General features: G+C 41.2%; 1 protein-coding gene across 3 annotated transcripts in view; it reads right to left on the bottom strand.

Moving 5' to 3' along the window:
- The window catches only part of PRIMA1 (proline rich membrane anchor 1), a 48,679-nt gene that overhangs the window by 4,628 nt on the left and 20,030 nt on the right, over positions 1–24,021 (bottom strand). The window contains exons 3-4 of one of the 3 annotated variants that reach the window (XR_002466406.2): positions 16,983–17,112; positions 2,537–2,755 (exon numbers count right to left, since the gene is read on the bottom strand). Coding sequence is in view for 2 of the 3 variants with exons in the window: in XM_077783978.1 (XP_077640104.1) it covers positions 2,740–2,755; positions 16,983–17,112 (146 nt within the window). In the remaining variant the exon portion in view is untranslated. Of the gene's footprint in view, positions 1–43; positions 2,756–16,982; positions 17,113–24,021 lie in introns of those variants that run through there. The other 2 variants (XM_077783978.1, XM_021541306.3) reach the window with 2 other exon arrangements.

The following is a 24,021-nucleotide window of genomic DNA, read 5'->3' as shown; positions in this document are numbered from 1 at the left end:
ATGATGCGCCTTTTGGTGTCCCCATGCTAATCTGTTAATGGACACAGGTGTCCCTATTGCATGAGGTGAAGGCTGCTGGAAGGAATGTCCTCCACTGCCACCTTCATCTCTGGAACACAGGCTGGGGTGCTGGGCTGGGTGCTGGGTTGGGCTCTGCCTTGGGGCAGTCATGATTTTTCTCTTCTTCAAGTGTCATATCATTCAAAATGGGATGATGACCAGTCATGTCCACCAAGGACCCAAGTCCATCACTCATCATCAGAACACTACTGTGTGCAGTAATTAGGAGTGGACTCATCTGACCAGTGCAGATATGCACACCTGTGGTGACCAAACCCAGACAATCTTCACAGCCAGTGGAAAACCACAGGTACTTATAAAACATTATTCAGAACAGCTTAAAGTGGATACCCCAAATATGTCAGATGCTCTGTGCCCAAGGCATTTGTGTTTCCCTGCACTGTCAGTAAAGGCAGGCTATTCTGCTAGCCCAGATACAGTTGTCTGTGTTCTAGTGTCTGAGCTAGTGACTGAAACATGGTGCCTGCTGTGACCTACCAGACTTCCAGCACCATTGCCTTCTTGTTTTGTTTAGTGGCCACTCCTACTATTTGCTAACAGGTCCAGGATCATGTGTTAATTGTGAGAAAATACAATAAATTCTGAACAAGTGCAAAAAGCTATCAAGCATCTGTACATTATAGAGCAAAGCAATTTATTTAGGATTTCATAGTTACTCTGAAAAGGGAGACCTGAGCTTAAGTCCTGTAACAGACCATGTTCTATCTTGTAACCGCCCCCTACAACTTCCCTTCCCAAAAGTGGCTTGACTAAATGCTTTAAACATAGTAGGAGGAAAAAAACTTTGTACTTTCCACCTAGACGGACATGAGTGTCTTGAGTTTAAGGTGCTGTTGAGGGCAAAAAGAGGACCAAATACATGGTTTACAACAGTCAGTTTGTGCTATTGTTCTTGTCTATGTTTAATAAAACAAACAGAAATTAACAAAAAATTGTTAATGATATTTAATTTCAGCAGACTATTAATGAAAGATTAATACTTTGGAGAATGATTACAGGTAGGTAAATTTATTTGCTTGCAATCTCAAAGAAAATACTTCTGATTGTGATATTTTATGTCTGTTTAGCTGGTAAGAGTTAAAGCTTGTTAATATTAGTCATGATTGCAGCTATTAGAGAATGGAAATGAAAGAGTTAAGGAGACTAAGGAGTTTGATGAACTGTTTTTCAGTGCTCAACATGCAGTGCCTGTCTGCATCTGAAATGAGGTCATGTGGGTCTTTCTTCTGTGACACTGAAAGCACACATCCACTACACCACATCCCTGACAGGAAAAATGGAGAATCTGATGGCAGTGCTTTTTTTTTTTTTTTCAGGGCAGATAAATGGTGTGGCTGTCTAAACATCTTTGCTGCTTGCAAAAATTCTTTTGTTTTTCTTTTCTCCCAGTTCCAAACCTATCAATATTTTAAAAACTAAGACATTTTGGCCACTTTTACTTGCTTTTTTTCCTCCTATTTACTCCTTTCTTTGGTCTCCTATGTTTCTGCACCTCTCCAGTTCCATTTTCTTTCATTGTCTAGACTGCCTTGTCTTTCTTTATGTTAAAAAATGTCTTCCTCTCATTTTAATCTACATTTTTTTGTTTTATAATAGTGACTTTAAGATGCACTGCTTCAGTTGTCCTGAAATTTACACTTTCCCCTCCCCAGGCTGGTGTCCCAGCATAGACCTGGGTGGATTGGAGGCTCTCCTCTGATGGTGGGAGCACTCTGCAGATCCTGCTAGACAGGTTGCCAGGGTTATCACACCACTGGCACTTGCATGCAATGGAAAATTATTTTTTCAGATCCTGCAAATAGGGGAATGGAGATTTTATCAAAATTCTGCTTCTGCCTTATCAATTGCTCAGGGTTAGTGCTAGCAAAACAGAGCATTTATTTTCTTGAGTCTCAATGAAAAGACTATTGTTCAATGCAAAAGTTCAGGCTTGGAGACTGCTCTGTTTAACTCCTTCTCTCAATTTGTCTTCAAATGCCCAACAGGCAGGGATTTGGGGTAAGACTTGCCCCAGTTACACCACTTAAATCACTGGCTTGGCACACTCGTATGCACTTGTCACTGTGATTAAATTGGCCCATGTATTTAGATATACAAGGTCATTTTGGCTTGTTGTGATTTTTCAAGTTCCCTCTTACATTAGGGCATTGGCTCTCTGTGTGCCACTAGCTCTGTGCCACTAACTCTTTTTACTCCAATTTTTGTTGACTGTTGAGATCCAAGTATGCAAAGTTTCTTCCACACCAAGGGGAACCCTTTTATCCTATTTTTTGCCTAATAAGTAAAATCGTGCATGATCTTCCAAAGTGTAATACTCTAAGCCCCCTTTCAGATGATAAGCTATGGACATGCATTTATGCATTTCCTTTCCAGGGTTGCTCTTTACTGGTTAAAGGGATGTTTCAAATTAGTGAGGAAATGAGCAGGGAACTATTCATATCTGTGACATACTCACTTGGTGGCAGGCGAAACAGGCTTTTCACTAATAAGTGGTTTGCATTGTTTTACAGTATAATTTGCTATACATTGTTTAGCAAACAAATTGGGTCTTCATGCCAAACATCTGTGAATGAAACTCTGGCCATGCAACTCTGTACAGCTTAGCACACGCCTGAAATGATGCCTCAGAGTCCATAAGACCTCTCCACCATGCATGCATTAACTTGTGCGACTCCTAAAATCAAGAAAGCATCAAACAACTGTTTAATAGTGTATTTCACATGTCAAGCTACAATTTCAAATGTGGTTCTGATCACATTATATAACTTATTTATCAAAGAATTTCATACTGGCTTGTCACATTGGCTTGTATCAATCCTCTGCAGAGTCCTGGATAAAGGTCAATGTACTGATGCACATTCACAGTTTTTACATTCTACGTTTAGAAAAAAATTTTAGAGGAAACATAGTTTTTGACCATTTATTATGCCTAGTCACAAAACTTTGTGTATTTGACAAAACTCTCTTTGCCAGCTTTAGCTATTGTGTTAATTTGGCATAGACCTACTGTTTGTAAGGCAATTATGTGATAGAGTACTAGGAGAGGGCTTCACCTCCTGTCCCATTTGTACACACTTCAGAAAATCTCTGTCTATGACTACTCAGACAAAATCAAGTAAAACCAGAGTAGACTATACATTTAATCATGACTTTATCACACCTCATTATAGGCTTAATAAAGCTTTGAGAAGAATAAGATCACTTTGACATGGGAACAGAAGTTTTGTCCAGAACAGTAAGCTGCAAGAGAGTTTAAAACTCCCAGTGCAATCCACATTTCATACACTTCTGGGTGCTTCATGCCTAAAAGGGATAGAGTTTAGAATGAAACCTGATTTCATAAGACAGCCTGAGTGTTGCAAACCTGTTTCTACTAACTATCTCCATAGCAATGTCTTTGTTGAGTGTCAGTGCATCCAGTCCAGCATCTGGGAAGGCTGGGTTCCAAGGAAATCCAATTAAGCTAGCAGTGACCTTGGGCTGGCAGCAGAGACATGACAGGATCTCAAATTCACCTCCTTCTGGGGTTCCCATACCTGACTCAGCACTGCCAGGAGATACCTGTCTCCAATTGGGGATTTGCTGCCCTGGATTATTCTCTGGGGAAATACAGATCCTATTTCTTCCCAAACAGGAATAGAGGGTCATTCTTATTTTGAGGTATAGTTAGAGGAGGAAAGATTGGGTTTTTGGCATGCATTGTTGGAGGGGATGACCAGTACTCAGAAGTTCAAAGTGAAATTTCACTTTTTGCTGAGCAGTGGTATAAAATTGTAAATTCTAAAAGCCAACTGCAATAGTCTCTCTCTATATATGTATATACATGAAAGATTGCACTGTATGGGTATCAGTACTGACAGATTCTACCAAAGGTGAAAGCTATGAGGCATCTCTGTACTGTCTTTGCACAATTGTATCTGTGCCAGTGTAAGGGGTGCCCATGCCAAAAATCCCTTTGTGTTTTCAGTTTCTCTCAGGAAGGTGCCTTCAGTAACATATAAAGAGCTTGTCTCTCTCCTCATTGCTGTTTCACTTCTGAACAAAGTTCTCTGGGCAGCTCCATTTGGCAGCCCCTTTTCTGGTGCTGCATGTGCTGGGTTGAGTGTGTGCCTGCTGATCCCTGGGGCAAAGTGGCTGAAGGGGGAAGGCAATGAGAGAGTTATTTCACTTATATGTGCAGTGGTCTCAAAGCTCTTCTCCATAACCATATTTCATTAGCTATCAACACACAAAAGATAACAACTTTCAATAAAATTGAGTCTCATACAACACACCCCTTTGCTTCATAAGGATTGGTCTATCCTCAGGGGACATAGAAATACCCAGATATATCTAAGCCACCTCTATACCAGTAGAGATCAGCTGCAGTGGCACCTTTCTGGGTTACAAAAAGTTGTCCAAGATTCAGGGTATTTTATTTTCAGGGTAGTTTATTTTCACTCAGCTTCATCTCCAGGGCTAGGATGCTAGCAGTACCTTTGGCAGCTCTGCTGAGAGCTCCAGGCTAGACATCACTGCTGGAAGCCCAGACATGATGATGTGTGGGCTACAGTCACACTTCAAATACATCCTTATTTAGCAGATAGGAATAGAAGAATATATTTTGTCATGTTATTCAATTTCTAGACCATCACTCTGCAGAATCTGAATGTTTATAAGAACATAAAGAACATGAATGGAGGCTGTTTGTTCATCAAACCACTGTTTGATTCATGCTGGCCATCAGTCATCAGAGGTGAATCGCTTTCCATGAGAGCAAGTGGTGGGACAAGAGAGGTTGCTTTCTAAGACTGGTTTGTGACTAGGACTCCTGCTAGAGGAGCTCAGTGCATTGACAACAGTTGCTTTCAGGAATACAGCCATTAAATTTGCGTGCAGCCACATACAACCAGCCTTGCTGGCCAGCCTGGTGCTATGGCTTAAATGAATGTTGGAGGAGGACACTTCTCTGAAAATCTTCAGAATCATGGAAGGAGTCACATTCTGACTTCTACCTTTCACTGTCTCAGAGACACAGGAAAAAAATCAGTATGGATATATTTTATTTGACAATGTAAAGACAGAAGTCAAAGAAGAAACCCTAATGATGAAAATTCTCTGGAACCTTGGTTTTTCTCTATTAAATTAGCCAATGGCCATATGTGGACCATCTATCTGTCCAGAAAACAGGCAGTACACTATTCATTACTCGTAGGAAGAGGTTACTGGCTCTACTGCCTCCCACATACAAAGCAAATGTTTTACAGTTATAATAAAAAGCAGCTCCATCTGGACAACTTTTAGCAACACACTCATTACAGCTCAGTGTTTGTCTCCCCAGGCTTTTACATGTATTCCCCATATTTCCATCTCCACTCAGGTTAGCTAAATAGTCCAGCCTCTAAAAGACCAACAAACTGTCTCGTCCCAGTGTTTATTACTTTTTATCACAATATATGATTTTTTTACTTACTCTTCCAAACTAGAAAGTGTTATAGGTATCTTGGATGATATTACCTGCAGCATTTGAAAGGACTATGTATATTGGGTTTTTTTCAGTTTTAGACATTTGATGGAGTTCTCCTTCCTCAAGCTGCATTGATCCTTATGAAAACAAATAAGTCTTTTATGAATCAGAAAAGGCCATTCTTTCCCTAGAGACCCTTGAGTACTTCAATCTTAGTCAAACTGAACCAGTGGTCAGATGATAAATATTTACAAGAGCAAGTAATCATACAATTTTTGACATCTTCAGACCTTTTCTGTCTGTCTTGTGTAGAGAGGGGGAGAAGATCTGTGCAAGTTCTCTGCATAGTGCTGGGACAATTATGCAAAAGGAGAAAGTTTCTTGCACAGCTCTGCAAATCTTGTTGCAGGACAGCTTAACATAGTTCCAAGATATTAACTCTCAAGAAGAGCTTCTTTTCTGACTGTTCACGTGAGCATTTTGATTCGTTTGCTGTGTCTTACAGCTAACTTGGTTCTGTCTCACAGCCAATTTTAGCTGAGCAGTTTCTGGAGTATATTTAAACCCTGCTGGCATGTGGGCGATTTCTGTTTTGGGATGGTTCACACTCAAATTCCCTTCTCTGTACATGGATTGAGCCTTTGCTGAGTGTTTCTCTCATGGAAAAAAAAATCCATACTGCTCGGCAGCCATTCATCAGCACTTCAGAGGCTCCCTGAGCTGGTGCATTCAGGCTGCAAAGCATGGGGCAGATCTCTTTCTGCAGAAGTGCACCTCTCTCAGCCTGCTGCAGTCACTCTGGGTATGTCTAAAGGGAGGATTTGGACTGTTCAGGTTGCAAGTAATTACAGCAGATTGCTGAGCCACATGTGAAATTTAAGAACTGGAATTTAGTCTCCATTTATTTTCACCAGTGCAAAGTCAGAGTAATTCCACAGACTTTGTTGGACTCGAAGAAGATTTGTTCTGATGTTACACAGGAAGAGGATCTGTCCCTGGGAGACAAAGGTGATGGATACAATCCCATTTCCTACTAAGTCTCTTCAATTAAGCTAACTTCAGAATTATGCTCCTACATGAAACCAATATTAAGGAAGAGAAACAGCTTTATTATTATGATGCTGGAGAATGAACAGACATAATTGATAAAAGTACTTTCAGTGACCCCTCACATAATAACCCTTTCTTTGCATTCCCTCTAATGATCTTTAAAAGGTTTTATTGACTGGAGGGATATTACAGATGACATTATCCATTGGGTTTTTTCAGTGTAGAATACACTGTCAATATGTTTTGATCATAAAAGGAGAAAAATGAATGGGACTAATGTAAAAAAATTAACTCATAATGCTGGCTGTCTATACCAGCAAAAAGCTACTAAACACGATTAAAAAAAATTTAAAAAATTAAAAAGACATCAAATGCATGAAATGAAGGCACTTTGAACAAAGACAAAATATGTCTGGAGGATGGTCACAGCCATGGCCATGCCTGGCAGTGGACTGTGCACTCTCAGTGCCCTTTGGGGATGAGCTGGGCACACTCCTGCTCCTCAAGGATCTGCCCTGTTGCAGAGTAGTGCAGGCAGCTAAGGCACAGTCATGGAGCTCAGTTCATGATGCTCCATGCTCTGCTAAGCATTGCAGAACCAGCCTGGGATTGGAAATATGTATGCTTCACCCACAAAAATGGGATTATTTGTAACTCTACTGCATTAGGTATGATCTGCCCCACCAAACTGAGACATACATGTTCTCACAGGTGCTGGCATGAGGGCAACAAACTTATCTGCCACTCTGTAATACAGTAAAACCATTGGAAGCCCAAACTTATATCTCTCTCTTAGTTCTTTAAAATTCTCTAGGCTTTCCAGAATGGATTGAACAACTATTCAAAGCTTGCTATACTCAAAGTGCTTAACAAACATTAACTAAGAAAACTGGAGAAATATCAGAAATATTTGTGTCCTTACAAAAACATGTCCCCATTGGACGAGAAAGTGGGACAGAAAAAAGAACAGGAATTCCCTACCATATTTGCAAAATGAATGGCTATTGATGCCTGTGCTCAGGATGGGCATCAGTACTAGAAAAATGTGGGGTTGAAATAATAAGGGACAGAGAGAGGAGATGAGCAAGGGCTGCTCTTCTCTGCTCTCTTGCTCTCTCTCAAGGACAGTATGCCCCTCACTGGTCAAGTGACTGTAGATACTGGCATTTTAGGCAATTGACTTTTCCATCCCCCAAATCAAGGTACTTTGTGTCCAGATTTTTTGCTGAATGCAGATAACTACCTTGCCACTTCATCACTGTCGAACATAGGCAACAACTTGAATGATGGAAGAATGAAGAATGAAGCTACTGCTGTTTCACAAAATCATTTAAATACAATTTCACAACATTATTTAACTGTATGATAAATCTCTGTCAAGATGAACAAAAGTTCTCTGCAGATCTTCTGTTACAGAAATATCTTTGAAAGAAGAGTGTCTGCAACGCAAATAAATGCAAGGAACTGAGAAGAAAATTAAAACTCATAAAATCAACTGACCTTTGCAGCTATCTAGATCACTTTGCATTTGAGGCAATCTGTCTCTGCCTTCAACCAGACTGAGACCACTGATTTTTCATGCAACTGCTTCTGGCTTTCTCCACTCACAGTGAAGAGTCTTCACAGCCAGACCCTACTCTTTGCAGGATAAATGCAAACACAATGTCCATGGACTGCACAGGATGGTCCCAGCCTTCTCATGCTCCAGGTGTGCAATGGGGCAAGTCCATGAAGAGGCAGAGAAACCTGCAAGTCCTGCTCACTTTGATGTCTATGCAAAGATTTGGTTTTATGCAGCTTTAGAAAATTGTAACTGGGGACAATTTCTGAGGAAAAATTTGAGTTTAGCCACTCTCCACTTCTTAGGGCTTAGAGCAAGTGAAGGGAAGAAACTACAGTTCCAGCTGCTTGGGAGTATTAACATCTTTCAAAAAAGTTTCATGCCACTGCCTCAAAAAGCAGACATTAAAAGCAGCACAGTTTCTCCACGTAGGTCCTCTTTCCATGGCCTCTTTCAAAGACTGGAATGAAGAACTATTTCCACTGTTTTCTCACTCCTACCTAGCACACAGCTGGGATCAGACTCTTTACATACACCTGTTTACACACATCATAACCTTCTGTTCACTCCATCACCTGGCATTAGCTTGGGGAACGGATGTCATGATGCTCATCCCCACAAATGTTCTCCGACATGTCTAATTAGCCAATGGCTCTCCAAAATGGACAAACCAGCAATATTGTTCTCCAGCCCAGCCACACCTGAGAGTGGACATGTGCCTGCTGATGGAGGGGACTCTGGAGCGAGAGTGAGGCAGGTGTGCTGTGGAGAGGGACTGCCCCAGCAGATACCATCTTCTCCCATCCAGCTCTGCCCACACTGACCTACTGTGTGTCTCACCTGCGCCGCAAGGCTCTCTGAGCAGGGAGCTGTGTGCTGCTTAGCAACCCTGCAGCACCATAAATACTGAGCACTAAGTGCAGGGGCTGGGGAGAAAGGAGGACAGAGGTAGCAGAAATCAGACCCTGCAGCCCCTCGAGCAGTGGCAGCACGGGTCCAAGGGGCTCAGGTGTGGCTGTGATTGATGTGCACCCCATGAGTGTCACAAATGTGCAGAGGGGGACCCTGTCTGTGCTTTTTCCCTCTGGACAATGCAGCTGTAGGCAGCAAACAGCAGAACAAGGTGAGGGAGTGTGAGATGTGATCTCTCTTCAGCTCGGACCCTCAAAACCAACTCACCAGGAGCTGCAGTTGTTCAGCCAGTGGAGAAATTAGGCTTTATTGCTTTTACTCAAAATGAACTGCAAATCCTTTGCAGAAAGCAAAAGGGGGAAATAAGGCCAGCAAGGAGGTTTCCATGGGATTAATTTTTGTGCAGAGGGAATTTCTGGGCGATAAGGAGTGGGAATATGGATCTACACCCCCACCCTACTACAATGGGTACAATTTTCTCTGAGTCATAAAAATATTGACCCAGGGACTGCAGGCTGCTGCTGCTGCTGGGTTCTTGCAGGCCCTAATCAGATACTCCAGATAATCAAGACAGAAAGTTTATTCAAATGTGTCTGCACACTGTGCTGGGTATGCCACAGCCATAGTTTGGCTTTTCACCCACATGGTCAGCCACAAGTACCCTCACATCAGCTTGCAAAAAGTATGACTGGCTAAAAAATTAAAAGAATGCCTAAGAAAAATTGATTTCTTTGTCATTAGGAAAAAATGTAATAAAAACATCATGGTGAGTCTTGCATCTCTCCTATATGTTTCAAAGCTCTAGTATTAACTTGTATCTTCTATTTGTGTTGGGGTAAATCAAGAATGCTGCAACCAATTAGACCAGCATGAGCATTATATTCTGTCACAAGTGTGTAAAATCCACCCATGGCTATCAGAGTTGCACTGAGGCAGTAACTCTCAGCAATACTTGGTTGTATGGGTAGACTTCTGCCCATTCAATGTGGCACCCTCATCTGCAGTAGAAACAGAAAAAATGGCAAGTTTGTTTCTGGTCACACTGAAAAATTAATTTGTCACAGGACAGACCATAATTGTCTACAGATTTCTGTTGGTACCTTTGTCAATATATCACAAATTAGGAGTAAACAAGTGCAAAATGACCCATAAGAGACTTTTCTGTGAAAGTGGACCACTTGTTTTATGCTAAGGACTAAAGCCTCTTGGAGGCTTTCAGTGTTCCTGGCTATGAGAAACTGTGGAGCATTTTATCCATTTATGACCACAAACTTTCTCCCTAGCAGAACTTGTGAGTTTGCATAACTTAGAAGAGACAGAGCAATCCTGCCCTAAACAGTTACAAAAACATTGAGTACTTATAAAAATCCTAGACTGACAGCACTGGAGAGCAAATCCTTCTGCTTTTCTGACCAACACATTCTGCACAGACAAGAGCAAAACAAACTGCTCTGCACAGCAGTGCCCATGTAACTTGGCTGAGCCATCTCTCCAAGTAAAAGGCTATTTTATCCACTTCACTCATCAGCCCTTGAACTGTCAAAAGAGCCTAACAAGTAGTTGCAATATTTTGCTATTCTGCTTAAAAAACTACACTAATCCTTCTTCGTCTTGATGCACCCAAAAAACATCGGGCAGCACACACTACCAGTCCCCTGTCCAAAATCCCCATTGATGCCACTGAATCAGCAGAATAAATACAGCAGATCTCTGGCATCTCCACTGAGTTTGGGTCAAGCTGTAAAGCTCTTCAACAGCTTGACTCATAAATACCACCCTCGACATTGTTGCACAACCAACATCCAGAGTTCAATACTGTTTGGTAGAACAATTGATTTTCCTTGTATTAGCACTCAGTTTTCATCAAGCAGGGCTACATTTAGTTTAGTAAATAGTGATAAATTTGAAAGAACACAAGGAAACAAAAAAAACCCTCTCCATCCATGGAGATATTCAAAACCCAGCAGGACACAGACATAAGCAAGCTGCTCTAGCTGACTCTATTAGGGCAGAAGTTTGGATTAGATGCTTTTAAGCTGTCCCTGCCAACCTCTATCATCCTGTGATTTTATGAACTCATTTCTTGGTAATTAAAAAATGGGATCTCCTGCAGAAAGATTGGTTGCTCAGGGTATTTAAATTGTCTTTAGTAAATTATCTACAGCCTCATTCCAAGGATGGGAGTCAATTCACCACTGGGAGATGATTAGGCATACTGGGTAAGCAACACATGAGGATGTTGGGCTTTGGGTGAGGTGACAGAAGACCTGGACAGTGGTGTTCAGTGGTACAAACTAATCCTGTTGTTGATAAACATCAACATTCAGACAGTGGAATCAGGCCACAGTGCAAAGATCTTTTCCTTACTTTTCCAAAATATTAAAGTCTACCTTTTCCTCAGATGCCCTCAGTAACATTTCCAGGGTCTTTCTATGATTCTTAGCGATCACTTCGTAGGGGCTGATCCCTTTTGCAGAGCTGATCTGGTCTGGCATCAATGAATTGCATCAAAGGCACAGAGATCTGCCCCCACAGACCTTCTTCTTCCTTTAGGGTATCTCCCACTCAAACAGTAGTTCTAAACCTATCTTTTCCACCAACTATCTCACTCTATCTTCTGAAGTCATTAATGTCTTTCCCTTCACCTGCTCGGAATTAAGGCACCATTTCAGTACAAACTCCTCTAATGTGTCAGGGAGAATCGGAGAGATTAACAATTTCAATTTACCTTGACCTGTCTGTCATCAGTCATGCTGCAAATTGCTCTTCAAAGCAGTTAAGTACTTTTAGGATTCTGTCTCCTCTGCTCAGGCTAAACAGCACTGTTTTGTTACAATTAATACTGATTTTGGACTAGATCATGCTTAATCTCAGTGGCTCATAGGAGAGGACCATGTAGAGGACAGTTCTTGCTCTTTGAGGGAGTGAGTGGTACAAAACTGGCTGGGGAAAAAGGGCAGGGCTGCGACCTTTTTAGTGGGACATAAATCCCTGCACCATGGGGCACCCTCACCACAGCCCCCACTGCCAGTTCTTGGCCTCCTTAACAAAATCTCAGTGTCTTCCCCTTGCAAGTCTCTTGTTAAACAACGTCAAATTTCAGAACCTTGCTCCTGCTTCTGAAACTAGACTTTGCAGGGGCCATAAATCATACACATATGCTAAGAACCCTAAAAATACCTGAGCAATGAATTTTAAGACAGTTTAAATATGACCTGTCATTTTATTTCAGTACAATATTTTCTTCCATTTAATTATTATTTGAAGGTGAACTCAGCACCTACTGAAGGAAGTGCCTATGTAGGCATTTATGGTACCTTTTTCTCAGGCTATGAGACACATATAGAACAGTGGTTTCACAAAGTTAGAACAGTGAATAAAAGATATATAATGTAAAGCTTGGCTATCATCAGCCCACTTTCCCTGCTGATCTAGCAGGAGGGCTCTTTGGCAGCAAACCCTGCAGGACATCTGAGAACAGATGGATCCATCCTACCTGAAATCCAGCAGAACCAAGGAGCCACATCACCAGGCACAGTGACCTGCTCATGGGTCATCTCAAACTATAGGGATGTTCCAGAGATACTGAGCATATATTTTTCACATGTTTGAAAACCATCTGAAACACTCCCTGACAGGTTGAATAGCTGGCACATCACTTGTCATAAAGACCAGGATGCTCAGCTTTGCTTTCTCCTTCAAGGTTTGACAGATGGCTCTGTTATCTTAATTTTATACAGGGAGCCAAGGACTTATTTTTCCCTTTTATGTAAATATCTTACTCCCCGCACAGACACTGACACACAGTGAGCTGCAGAAATAGGATTACACACTGCATGTCCTGCTCTCCCCCATCTCAGTTGCTTATTTACCAAACAACTCTCGTTAATCCTCTTTACTGTGTTTACTTCTCTCTTCTCTCTAGTCTTAGTGTCTTACTATTATTGAGGTACTTGCAGATGTTAAAAAAAGCTTAAGGGACAGTCACCTCCAGAGCTGATTAAAATGAATTGAATTCCACTGATTGATTTTGAATCTGCATTGATTTACACCAGAGGAAGGTTTGTTAGAGCTGCTGGCATTCATGGTGCACTTGCCAAACCCAAAAATCACATAATACTGAAATAATCTGTTTTCTCCACCCTGTGTTAGTTTATGGATCGTCTTTAGACCTCCTGCTTTTACTTCTTGATTACAGTCTTTTAAGGAAAGAGTGAGAATGGCAGGTTTTCACAGACAAAGACATGGTAGAGAATTACTTGGAAGTATTCTAGATTTTTAAGCAGTTATTCATCTGCTCTTTCTATGTGTTACAGAAATCACTGGTTGTGAGATCACTTTTTTAATCCATGAAATGTATAGAAAAGTCTCACTGCTTACACTGAGGCTGAGCCCCAGCCAGTGATTAAGCCTGTCCTAGAAATCTACAAATGTCACAGATGGTGTTGACTATGGCTACTTTTTTTCTGATGTGCTATGGAAAAGATTTTTAAAAGAAAAACAACATTTTTTTTTTAAAGTGGAAATACCCCTCTAACACCAAGACCACAGAAGAATAGCTATTTCTCCACAGCCAAACTGAGGGTGGTTTTATCATGTAACCATGCTGCAGCACAACATAGTATCATGTGTGGTCTCCTCTGGTGCTTGACCTGGGCAGCAGCACACATCTGTACCTGGTGTGCCAGTCATGTAGTGTCCAATGCTGCAGTCACCAGCAGCACACAGAGGAAATTTAGAAGTTGCTTGAAGCACTTTTGAACTATCACTCCATATGTATCTTCCCAAAAGTTCAACCCATCCGAGTATTAAAGTTGATGGATGCAACCTGGTGGAAGTTCCCTCATGGCCCAGAGAAGTCAAATCCATTCACTGGGATTGATTCCAGCATTTCTTATGACCATTTCATATGGAAGAACCTGAGTATTTCCACAGTAGATGCAGGGATGGAGGTAATAGCATACTTGTTTGGTTCTGGTAGTCATGGTATACAAAGAAGCACCAATCCACTAGGCTGTATTTTATTACATATTGCCTTAGTGCCTAAAGTTGGTGATACACTGAAGTTTTAGCTTTTATGAGGGAAAAGAAACTACCCCAGAAGACACAGTTTATATATAGATTGAATAAAAACACAGTTGAGTTATCATACCTCGAGGTCACTACCTCTCTTCCTGCTACAGAAAAGCAGACATAAGAGAGTTTGACTGGGTCTGGCCCTTTGAAACCAGTAAATGAGATTTCAACTTAAGCTCAATAGGATTTTTCTTTTACTTTTTACTCCAAATTTGATTCTTATGAAAGTGAGGGATTAATACAACAGAGCCAGACTAAATGCAAATAAATCCCTGCCTGCACTCCCTACTAAAGCATTTAACCCCTGTCACACCCTACAACCAGAGGACTGCTGTAACTTCACTCTTCAGCACCTCTTCAGTGGAGGTAGGAGACAGAGTTGTCAGAGGTGCTGCAGTGACAGAAGTCCCAGTTCCAGGAGATGTGCAGGAAGGAGGGCCCAGGAGGAGGAGTGCAGAGGAGAGGTGGTGGGATGAGGGTATGAGAAAGGACAGGGCAGAGCATGGTTATGGAGCCCAAAGCTGGGAACACACTGGAGGAACTCTTGGCTTTAGCATCACCCAGATTAATCTCCTTACTCTTTTTCTAGTCACTTCTATCTCCCAGCAAGAAACAGAGTGAAGGATTTCTTACATTAGCTAAAGCAAATTCAGCTCAATGATATGTAATAATACTGTGTTGAAGCCAGAGATGCTTTTCTTGTGAAACATCTAATCTTGTATCCCAGCATTTATTGAGAGATATCTTTTACAGTGGATCAAGAAACCTGAACTACTGGGGAGTGCTGCCAGGCCCTTCAGGGCATTCTTTTAGCTGAACTGTTTTAGCAAGGACTCATTGATGAAAGGAAATGCTCTAGTTACCCTGTAAAATCATAATTAATACGATTTTCTTTCATAGCTGTCCATTCCACATCTGAGCAGTTTTCAGCTTAGCATTTGTCAGCAGTGTGAATGTCAAAAATAAGAAGATCTAAGAGGAATTTTCACTCTTCACTCAGCCTAATGCCTGTTCAAACAGCTGACTTATAGGTTGATATTCATACAGTTGACAAATAATGGGTATCTTCATCAAGTATCAATATTATTTTGCACTGAAACGAACCATGAGATTGTATGTGAATTCCCCAAAACTTTGCAAGGCGGCTCTAAATTTGTCTCTTTAAATTTAATTTTTGTTCCTCCCATCTATGGCTCCCATCTACCAGCATAATAGCAGATTTGAAAAGCAATTCCACATGAGGTACAAGTTGCTCTGGAGAGTTACTGCTCTCATACAAATATTTTGCAGCCTTGACACAAATCATTCACAATTTGGCAGTGAGTTGACAAACACAAATGAGCAGCAATGGTAGACTAGCAACTACAAGTGTGAGACTTTGCACTGTGCTACCAATTCAATTGGATGCCAATCTCAGTCCTCCAAAGATAATTTTTTGAAGTGCAGTTGCTAGAGTGAAAGCTTTCCAGCTCCCCCAAAATAATAAACATTCATTTTAGTTAAACCAGAATAGCAAAAATACTTAATGTAAATTTAATAAGAACTAAAATAAAGGCTTTCTTTTCTTGATGGAATTCTCCCTTTTTGATACTCTTTCAAATCCTGAATAAATTTTTCAACAACCACAAAACATATCCAATGCTTCACCATTGTGATTTCCCCACTAAGGCTCAACAAAAGTCTTGCAATCATACTGCATGCACATAACATTTTTCATGAAAAGTGTTTTCATTTATTTTCCTTTTTTCCTCACTCCAAAATATTATCACTCAGAAAACATGAAGTTGATAAAAATAGTCACATATTCCAAACTGAGATTCAGATGTCACTGCAGTGTCTCATGAGAGCTATGGGTGGGAATCCTGCATTCTCTGCTGCAGGCTGGGTCACCTGGATATACTAATAGCTCCCAGCCAAGACCCTCACAGAATGAAACGGTGACACCACAAACACTCAGCTGTGGGGTTTTGTCAGAGCCATACTAAAAACAGTAGAGGAGAAATGAACCTTCATCCTTTTGGCCTACAATTCCCATAAATTACTTTATCTTCTAAATCAACCCTTTGGACTTGCATTTGGAATCTTACAATGGAAATGTTAAAGTTTTGACGTTTTCCACCAGAAATATAAAAATTTATTTAATTGAAGAAATTATTTTTGCTCATATTTTTCTGTGCAACTGAAATCAATACTTCCTAAATACTCAAGGCCTAGGCAAGTGCAGCTATTGCAGACAGTGAGCTGAAATGGTTATTACACACTCTTGTACATAGGCTTCACAAAGGCTTTTACATTAAGAGAGAAAGGTTTTGAATTTCATCTGGAGGTTATAATTTTGAAGCAATAATAAATTAGAAGTATGGTCTCCAAATGAAAAACTACACATATTGCTAGACTTTGAGTTACAAGAGTTTGCACTAATTTGAAATGCTAAAATTAGAAATGGACCTGGGCCAAGAATCTCACATCCCACATGTAAATTTTGAACGTTACCCTAAGTAGTGTTCAAATACAAGTAGTGCAGTGTTTCCTACCTCTACACTTGGCCAAGCCAAAGCTCTCCACATTCACCAGCAACCTGAAGCAATTTCACTTTGGGCAAGTTCTTACTAATCTGAACAATGTAGTTCTATCCTGTTTTTATGTTTTCTCTTATGCCCATGACTGCATCGAACTACACCCTTTACACAGGCAGGGTATGGTACATGAAGTGACTTTCCAATGAAAACACACATACAGGATGCATTTTGCTTTTTGGATGCCTTTAAACTAAACATGATATCATGAGACAAGTCTTGGGTCAGCCTCTGTGGGGCTGCATTGCCCTAAGCACAGTAAAAGCTTCTGGAGTCTTACCTTTTTATGGCTTTGTAGCAAATGATGACAACTACAAAGAGAAACACTAGTGTGGTGCAGCATACTGCAATGATAATAACCAGGCCTGGCCACCAGGTCTCTTCAGTGGGACAAAAGGTAGACTTGGGAGCTGTAAAAAGAGAGTGGAAAAATACATTAATTCTCCCAAACCAATAGGGTATTATCAGATATGCTTCAGTCACTCACGCAGTAGCACTACATCAGGATCACAGATACATGCAAAGATGTTATTTCACATTTAGGACTCATTTATTTCTTTTCCCCAAGCAATCAATTTCTCTTATTGGTACTAAATATTTCTTGTAACAATCCCCAGATCAAGTTCTTTGTGTCAGTGTTATTACAACCTGGTACTCAGCACGAAGGAGAAAGGCTCAGCTCTGCTACCTGTGGAAAACATATTCTTCCTCAGCATTCACCATCTCCAGCTGTATCAGGTTTAATTTTAGAGAGGGATATTATGCTGTTAAGAGCACGTTCTCAAACACCATTAGGGGAGGTGAGTTGGGAGCCAAAGGAGTGCCTACCAATCTGTATAGTAACTAATATTACTGTAACCTTGGAGTGAGGAAGGAGGATTTGTTTTAAAAGAATATGGGTTCTATTACATTTACTAATTGTTTTCAGAGTATTATAGTTGACAATCATACTTTCCTTTACACTACCTTTGAATTCTAATCCAAGTAGTCAAGATATGTTAACATTAAGAAAAGTTAGCTTGTGAAAATATAGGCTATTATTATTATACTTTTCTTATAACATTTAGGGCTAGAATTGTCTATTTAAGTACCACTCAAAACAAGAAATATTCTGTATCTGGTGACATTTAGTTAAAATATTTTTCCTTCAGGGCTATATTTCTATTTCTCATGCTTTGAGGGGACACATTTCCTGAAGGATGGTAACAGCCAATGCCATGAGCAGTATCAGTGTATTGCAGAGGGAGGAGAGAGCCTTAACACTGCCTCTGCAACCACATAAATTCCAAGAGAACTTTGGTCACCTTAAGTGACATTTAATAATGAATCAGTTGATGGGACCGTCTTTATCTATATACTCAGCTAAGTAGGTGAGAGAATGAAATATAGCAAAAGGCTCTTTTATGAGTCTCATTGTTTAATTTGATATTCTGGATGTCCAGTTATACAAATCACAAATAGCTGCACACCTTAAAATATGTCATCAGTCCAGTATAATTTATTGTGATCTGACATCTTCTCTGTCTCCTGTGTTTGATTAGGAAAAGATACACTTACCCATATATTATCACTCAACAGATTAAATAATGAATTACACAATTCCTGAGAAAACCTATTTCTTCCAATTGCAAGATGTATAGAGTAGTTTGCAACATTTACCCCAAGGAATCTACAGCAGCACCTTAGGAAAAGACTAGGTAAAGAATTATAAGAAGCAATTAAACTAATAAACCCAACAGCTTGACACCTACCTAGTGGTTCCGAGTTTCCTCTTTGACTATGTTCACTTCTAGAGTGCCCCAGCAACTGAATTTCTGCTTTATTATTATGTTAGTTGCAGAAGTCTGTTTTCAGTGGGTGATGGAAATGTTGTGTTTTGATAAAGCTAATGATTTTAATATTCTCTGAAAGTTTTCAATGTTGTTAGATTCCACAATAGAATACATTTCAAAGATGACAAAATATTTGCATGAACGAGTCACCAGTGTCAAGATTAACTCTACCTTCCTGGTGTGTCCTGAAAAATACAAAAGGGAGCAGTGAAGTAAAAGGAAAAACATAGATCAGCAGGTGCCATGTAAAATTTGATGAGCCCACAGAAAGTGGGAGAAGTGGGGCTATCTTTCTCTAGCCCTTGTCCTTCTTCAAAGGCAGGATCAACCAAACCAGTCAGAAAGCAAAATGGTGGTGAGACTGGGCTGCTCCTCAGCACAAAAAATGAGACTGACAAGTGGCAGAGGCAGGATATAAAGCCAGGCTTGTCTCATGTCTGTACACCATGTAGTCCTTGATGGCTTATCACAGTATTTTTCCACAGAGAATAAACAAATATATGTGGGATTGAATAGTAAACATTACTCCTAGATGCAGTCATTAATGACAGAAAAATTAAGAATTGCTAATGTGAAAGTGATGCCTAATCCACCTGGCTCAGTTCCTTTCCCCACTGGTCACTCAAAAAGAAGCACAAGAAATCATGCTGGAAGCTACCAAGCTGTTTCTTAGTGGCTTATGTTTTCATACAAATATAAAAATTACTTTATATTTCTTACTCCTTATTAATGCAGTGCTAATCTTGTTTTCCTTTGAAATGTCCACTTCTTTTTCAATAAGCTCATAGTTACATGTGCTTTTCTTCCTCTCAATATATGTTCACAAAGCCCTCATACCCTTGCATTTCTATGTCCTTAATGCATTGCTCCTCACAATTATCCTCTGATGAGAACTGCACTTAATCCCCTTATGATGATGGGAAGGCTGAGCCTGGCCTGCATGGATGACTCCTCTGTGTGCAGCTAGAAACGCCAGCTGAGAAGGGATCTTCCCAAAGAGCCAGCACCATGGCTGGGAAGAGCCACATCTTCAGAGAGGAGCCTCCTCGTGAGTGCCACACTGAGCTCTTGGTGCTGGGGGGGTATTGATGTGCCAGCTCCCTTGGGCTGGGGCTGGGGAGGCTCCCCATCGTGTGCTTGACTGCCAGACCCCAGCTTATCACTCACACCTGAGAAGGGCTGAGCCCACAGGTGTCACTGAGCTCTCAGTGATGAGAAATGACCCTGGGTGAGGGCACCTGCAGCACCCTCTGGCACGTTGCATGGAGCAGCAGTGCATTCCACAGGCAGTCCCTGAAAGGGCACACATGTGGGTCCCAAACACCCCTCAGGGAGATCCTGACATCACTACAAAACACACCAAGCAGAAGATGTCCCACACTACCTACAACAATGTCAGTGTCCGGTTGTTTCATCGTCTTCACCTTTGATGAAGTGCAGGAAAGCAATTCTCGTGGTTGCCTCCTTGTTTGTGCCTCCTCTTTCAACACATTCTAAAACCCCAAAAGCTGTATACTTCAGACCCAAATTGTGCCCTTTCCCTGCCACAGGCAGCTGTCTCTCACAGAGCTGTATCTGGACAGGGATGACACCCCTGGGTGCCAGAAGTCCCTTTGTCATCCCTGCTGGGCTACTGAGAGCTGAGGGCTGGCCGGGCTGGCCACAGAGGGTGCTCTGTGATGCTGGGGTTATGAAACTATAAAGCTACACACAGAGTAAGTGTGGCACACATAAACTGAGTTAAAAGCCAGAGAACTGGTATGTCTCAAAATCTAACTATAAATGGAAAGTCACTGCTGGAAGAATGTGGTTTTTAACAGTGACCACCTTCTTAACCCCCCCCAAAATAGGGTGATGAATACTGATACAAATGGCTAATGACTTTGGGAATGTATTCAACTACAAATGGAGACAAACATATTTAGATTAGAAATAGGGTGATTATAATAATTAAGGATAATTAGTCATTACCATAGTCTATAATTTCTGTTTGAGTATTTAAACAAAATACTTAGTTTAAGGTAGCCTTTTTATTTTTACTTTAAGAGGTCTAAATTCAGCTAAAGAGATTGGACTCGGTATAAGACTTGAATAAGTAAAGAAAATGCTCTGGTTCTGGAAAGTCCACATGAGTACAATGCCTTTTATCTCTTGGCCTTAAAATTTATGAAGTACAAATGTTGGTTAGGTTTACTTTTAGAGGGCTTTCACCTTCTCCTATTCCCAATGGCACCAGGCCTAAATAAATACAATTATCAAATAAACCCATTTCAGCCCTGTGGTGGGTAGATAGATCCAACTTATTCAAAATAAATTAATGAAAAAGTGCTTTCAGATCAAACTGTTCAGCATCACAAAAATCTTACACCTGCTTTTTTTGACTAAATTTGTTTTGAAGACTCAGCATAAAGACACAGCTCTGATTCTAATGTTAGAATGTATCTGTACACAGCTGGCTCTAGGCAGAATTGTGCATACCAGAAAAGATTAGCTCAGCTATTGAGGGTTTCCCTCAGTGTCTAAGCACAAAAATAAAAGTTCTATCACTGAAAAGAATGTTTCCATAAAATTCCCAAGAAGTTCTCTGATATTTTTTGATCAGATCTCAGTGGTCATTCTCAAAATTGCTCTGAGCTTCTAATAAAAGACTGTGATGAAGCTGTTTAAATCTTCTGGGTTAAGAATTAAATAGTTTTGTGTATGTTGTTAAAGCAATACATGTACTGCCTGAGACAGAATCTAGAAACAGGACTTGGAATCTTTGATACACCATCAGGTTATCTTCAATGGTCATGGCTGTAGTTTATAAAGCTCATCATTTCAAAATCTAGTGCTCCCATAATTTATTTTGATTAGTGTTATTACTTTCCATTACTGATGGGTTTTAGGCTAATTGCTCTTTGCATGGGCATGCTGAGACATGAACAAGTCACACAAGCAAGTCTGTCAGGAGACAGAAAGTGCTCTCAGAGGGGACCATGCTGAGCTGGAGCCCCTGAGCAGCTCTTGGCAGTGATGCTGAGGCAGGGAGCCTGCACCAGGGCACCCCTTCCCACTGCCAATCCCACAGCAGCCAGCTCTGCAAAGCAAAGAAAAACAAAACAGAATAAAGCAAAACAAAGCCAAAAAAAAAAAAAAAACCCAGAACAAAACAAAACCAAACACAGGGCTGACCCGGCAAATAGCTAAGGGAGGCAGTGACCCGTGCTCCCACATGTAATCCCAGGGGAGGTGTCTCCAGTGGAGTCTGTCAATTTGCTCACAGACTGAGACCCAAGCAACTGGTCAGTGTCCACTGATGTGATGGGGAAGGGTGACAGTGACCCCCATCACCTCTCTGCAACAGCAACTTCATGCCTAAAAAAAGGAAGAGCACTTTCAAGACAAATCAAAACTGATTATTGTTTTTCTTTTGCTTTTATTCTTATTCTTGCAGAAAGGTCAAGAGTGCTGTTGTAATCATCCTTATGAGATATTGGACTGTTTTTAATATTGTATACTCACAACAGGATAAACCCTGCCATCTCTATGCCTGCAGCATTTCTCTTGTTATTGTAAGGCTGCCTGAATCGGCCATGCACTTTTAATTAGCATGCTAGGAAGCAGGATAGGATTTTATTTTGAAGGCAGGCTCATATTCCAAGGGCCTCAAGTGTTTTATCAGTCTTGGTTAGAAATTAAAAGGAAGATGTGTTCAGCAATCTCTACGTATGTCACATATTCTAGAGACCTGTTAATCTTCTGGATAAAACAGGGTTTGGGTCCTAGTCTCATCTTCACTCTTATTTATTATTTTGATATTCACATAAATTGTATGCTGACGTCCCATTTGCAAGACAGAGAAGACACTAGTTCCTGCAGCCATTATCACACTGGGATATAGGGACAAGCCCAGAAAACTTGGAGAAGTTTAAATGTGATTTCAAATGTCAAGGTATATGAAGAAACTCCCAGGACACTCCAGTGTCCAATCCAAACTCCCAGTTAAATGTTGAGAAGGATTTTGAATGTGTTACAGTTTGGGTGTCTTCCCATCAAGGTATCTCATCCAAGCTCCTGTGGAATAGAGAAGTTCAATGAATCTCCTGCTTAGTATGAAATAACTTGGGTTCTGTGATGAAAAACCCTGCAGAGGAAGTTACAAAAACACCAAGGCTCGGAAATTTACTCTAGGCATTGCTCTGTCTAACACACAAGAAAAAAGGAGAGTCTCCATCACATGCTCATATCTTTTTTGAGAAAGCTGATTTCAGTCCTGAGCCTGAGGCCTCTTGTCTACTTTTGCATAAGGCCCTTCATTCCCCCCAGCAGTGTAGATTCACCCTAAAGTGAGTTCTGATTAATTTAATGCTGATTAATTTCATTGTTTGATAGAATGAAGCCTTAGGCAGCTAATAAAAAAGGCCCGAGGGCTCAAGGGATGTAAACTAGCAGAAGTCCAGCCAGCTGTGAGACTGGTGCCAGCTGAGGACCTTGTCCCAGCATCTGCACGATGATGCTCAGAAGTGAAATGTAGCTGAAGGTCAAGATCAGTCTCCAGAGCCCTGGAGGCTGTGGGCTCCCTGGGAACAAGATTGGTTACCTAACCCAGGGCCTTGGGGAGAGATCTGTGAGTCAGTGGCAGCTGAAGCATCCCCTGTGTTTGCTGTATTTCGTCACGTAGGGACTGCTACAGATGTGTTTGGATAATGCACGCAGTAGGAACGTGCTGCGTGCACCCAGGGCTGCTCACAGTCAGAGGCAGCCAGCAAGGGAAAAACAAATCCTTTAAAAGAGCTTGCTAGTGGAGTTTGTGGTGCTGCTAGACTTGATACAAATATAGATCTTCAGCTGTTATTCTAAAAGGCATAGTGAGAACAGGCAAAGTGTTCCCTTCCACACTCTTGGATTTAAGTGGAAAATTTCCTGTGAGGATAGAGGAGAGGAGGCTGACCAAGAAATGGCTGACCTTGGTGTCTGTTCCTGGGGCAGAAAGCCACACTGCAGACATGACCTGCATCCTCAGGGCACCCCAGTGCACAGGCCCTGGGGCTGTGCTTGGCCAGAGGGAACCCTGAGCTCGCCTTCATGTGCCTGCAGAGAAGGCACCCCTCGGGCTGGTGATCAGGGACAGACAGGCTTGCCAAAGGAACGACTGGCATTCTCCAGATTGATGGAGAAGCGGCTTGTCTGGCCCTGTCAGGTTTCCTCATGCTGTGTTTTTTCTTTAACTCCCTTACAGATTTCTGCCCTTCCTGTTGCCTGTAAGCTTAGGGCCATTTCAGAGTGCCATGAGCCACTTGGGTAAACAACCAGGCAGTAGCGGTGTGCTCGGCAGAACGCCCGTCCTGATTTATAGCCTCCCTGGAGTAGCTAGGTTAAATAACACAGAAATCAGCTATTCCTGTAGCAGATGATACTTCTGTTTATCACACTTTGTTGCAGACAAGTTTATATCATGCAGCTGCTCTGTGCATATGTTCCTACTACACTTCTAAGGGGGATACT

This window comes from Lonchura striata, chromosome 6 (genome assembly GCF_046129695.1).
Source record: "Lonchura striata isolate bLonStr1 chromosome 6, bLonStr1.mat, whole genome shotgun sequence".
NCBI lineage: Eukaryota > Metazoa > Chordata > Aves > Passeriformes > Estrildidae > Lonchura > Lonchura striata.
The sequence above is the reverse complement of the archived record's forward strand: the minus strand, read 5'-3'. Positions and strand labels throughout refer to the sequence as shown.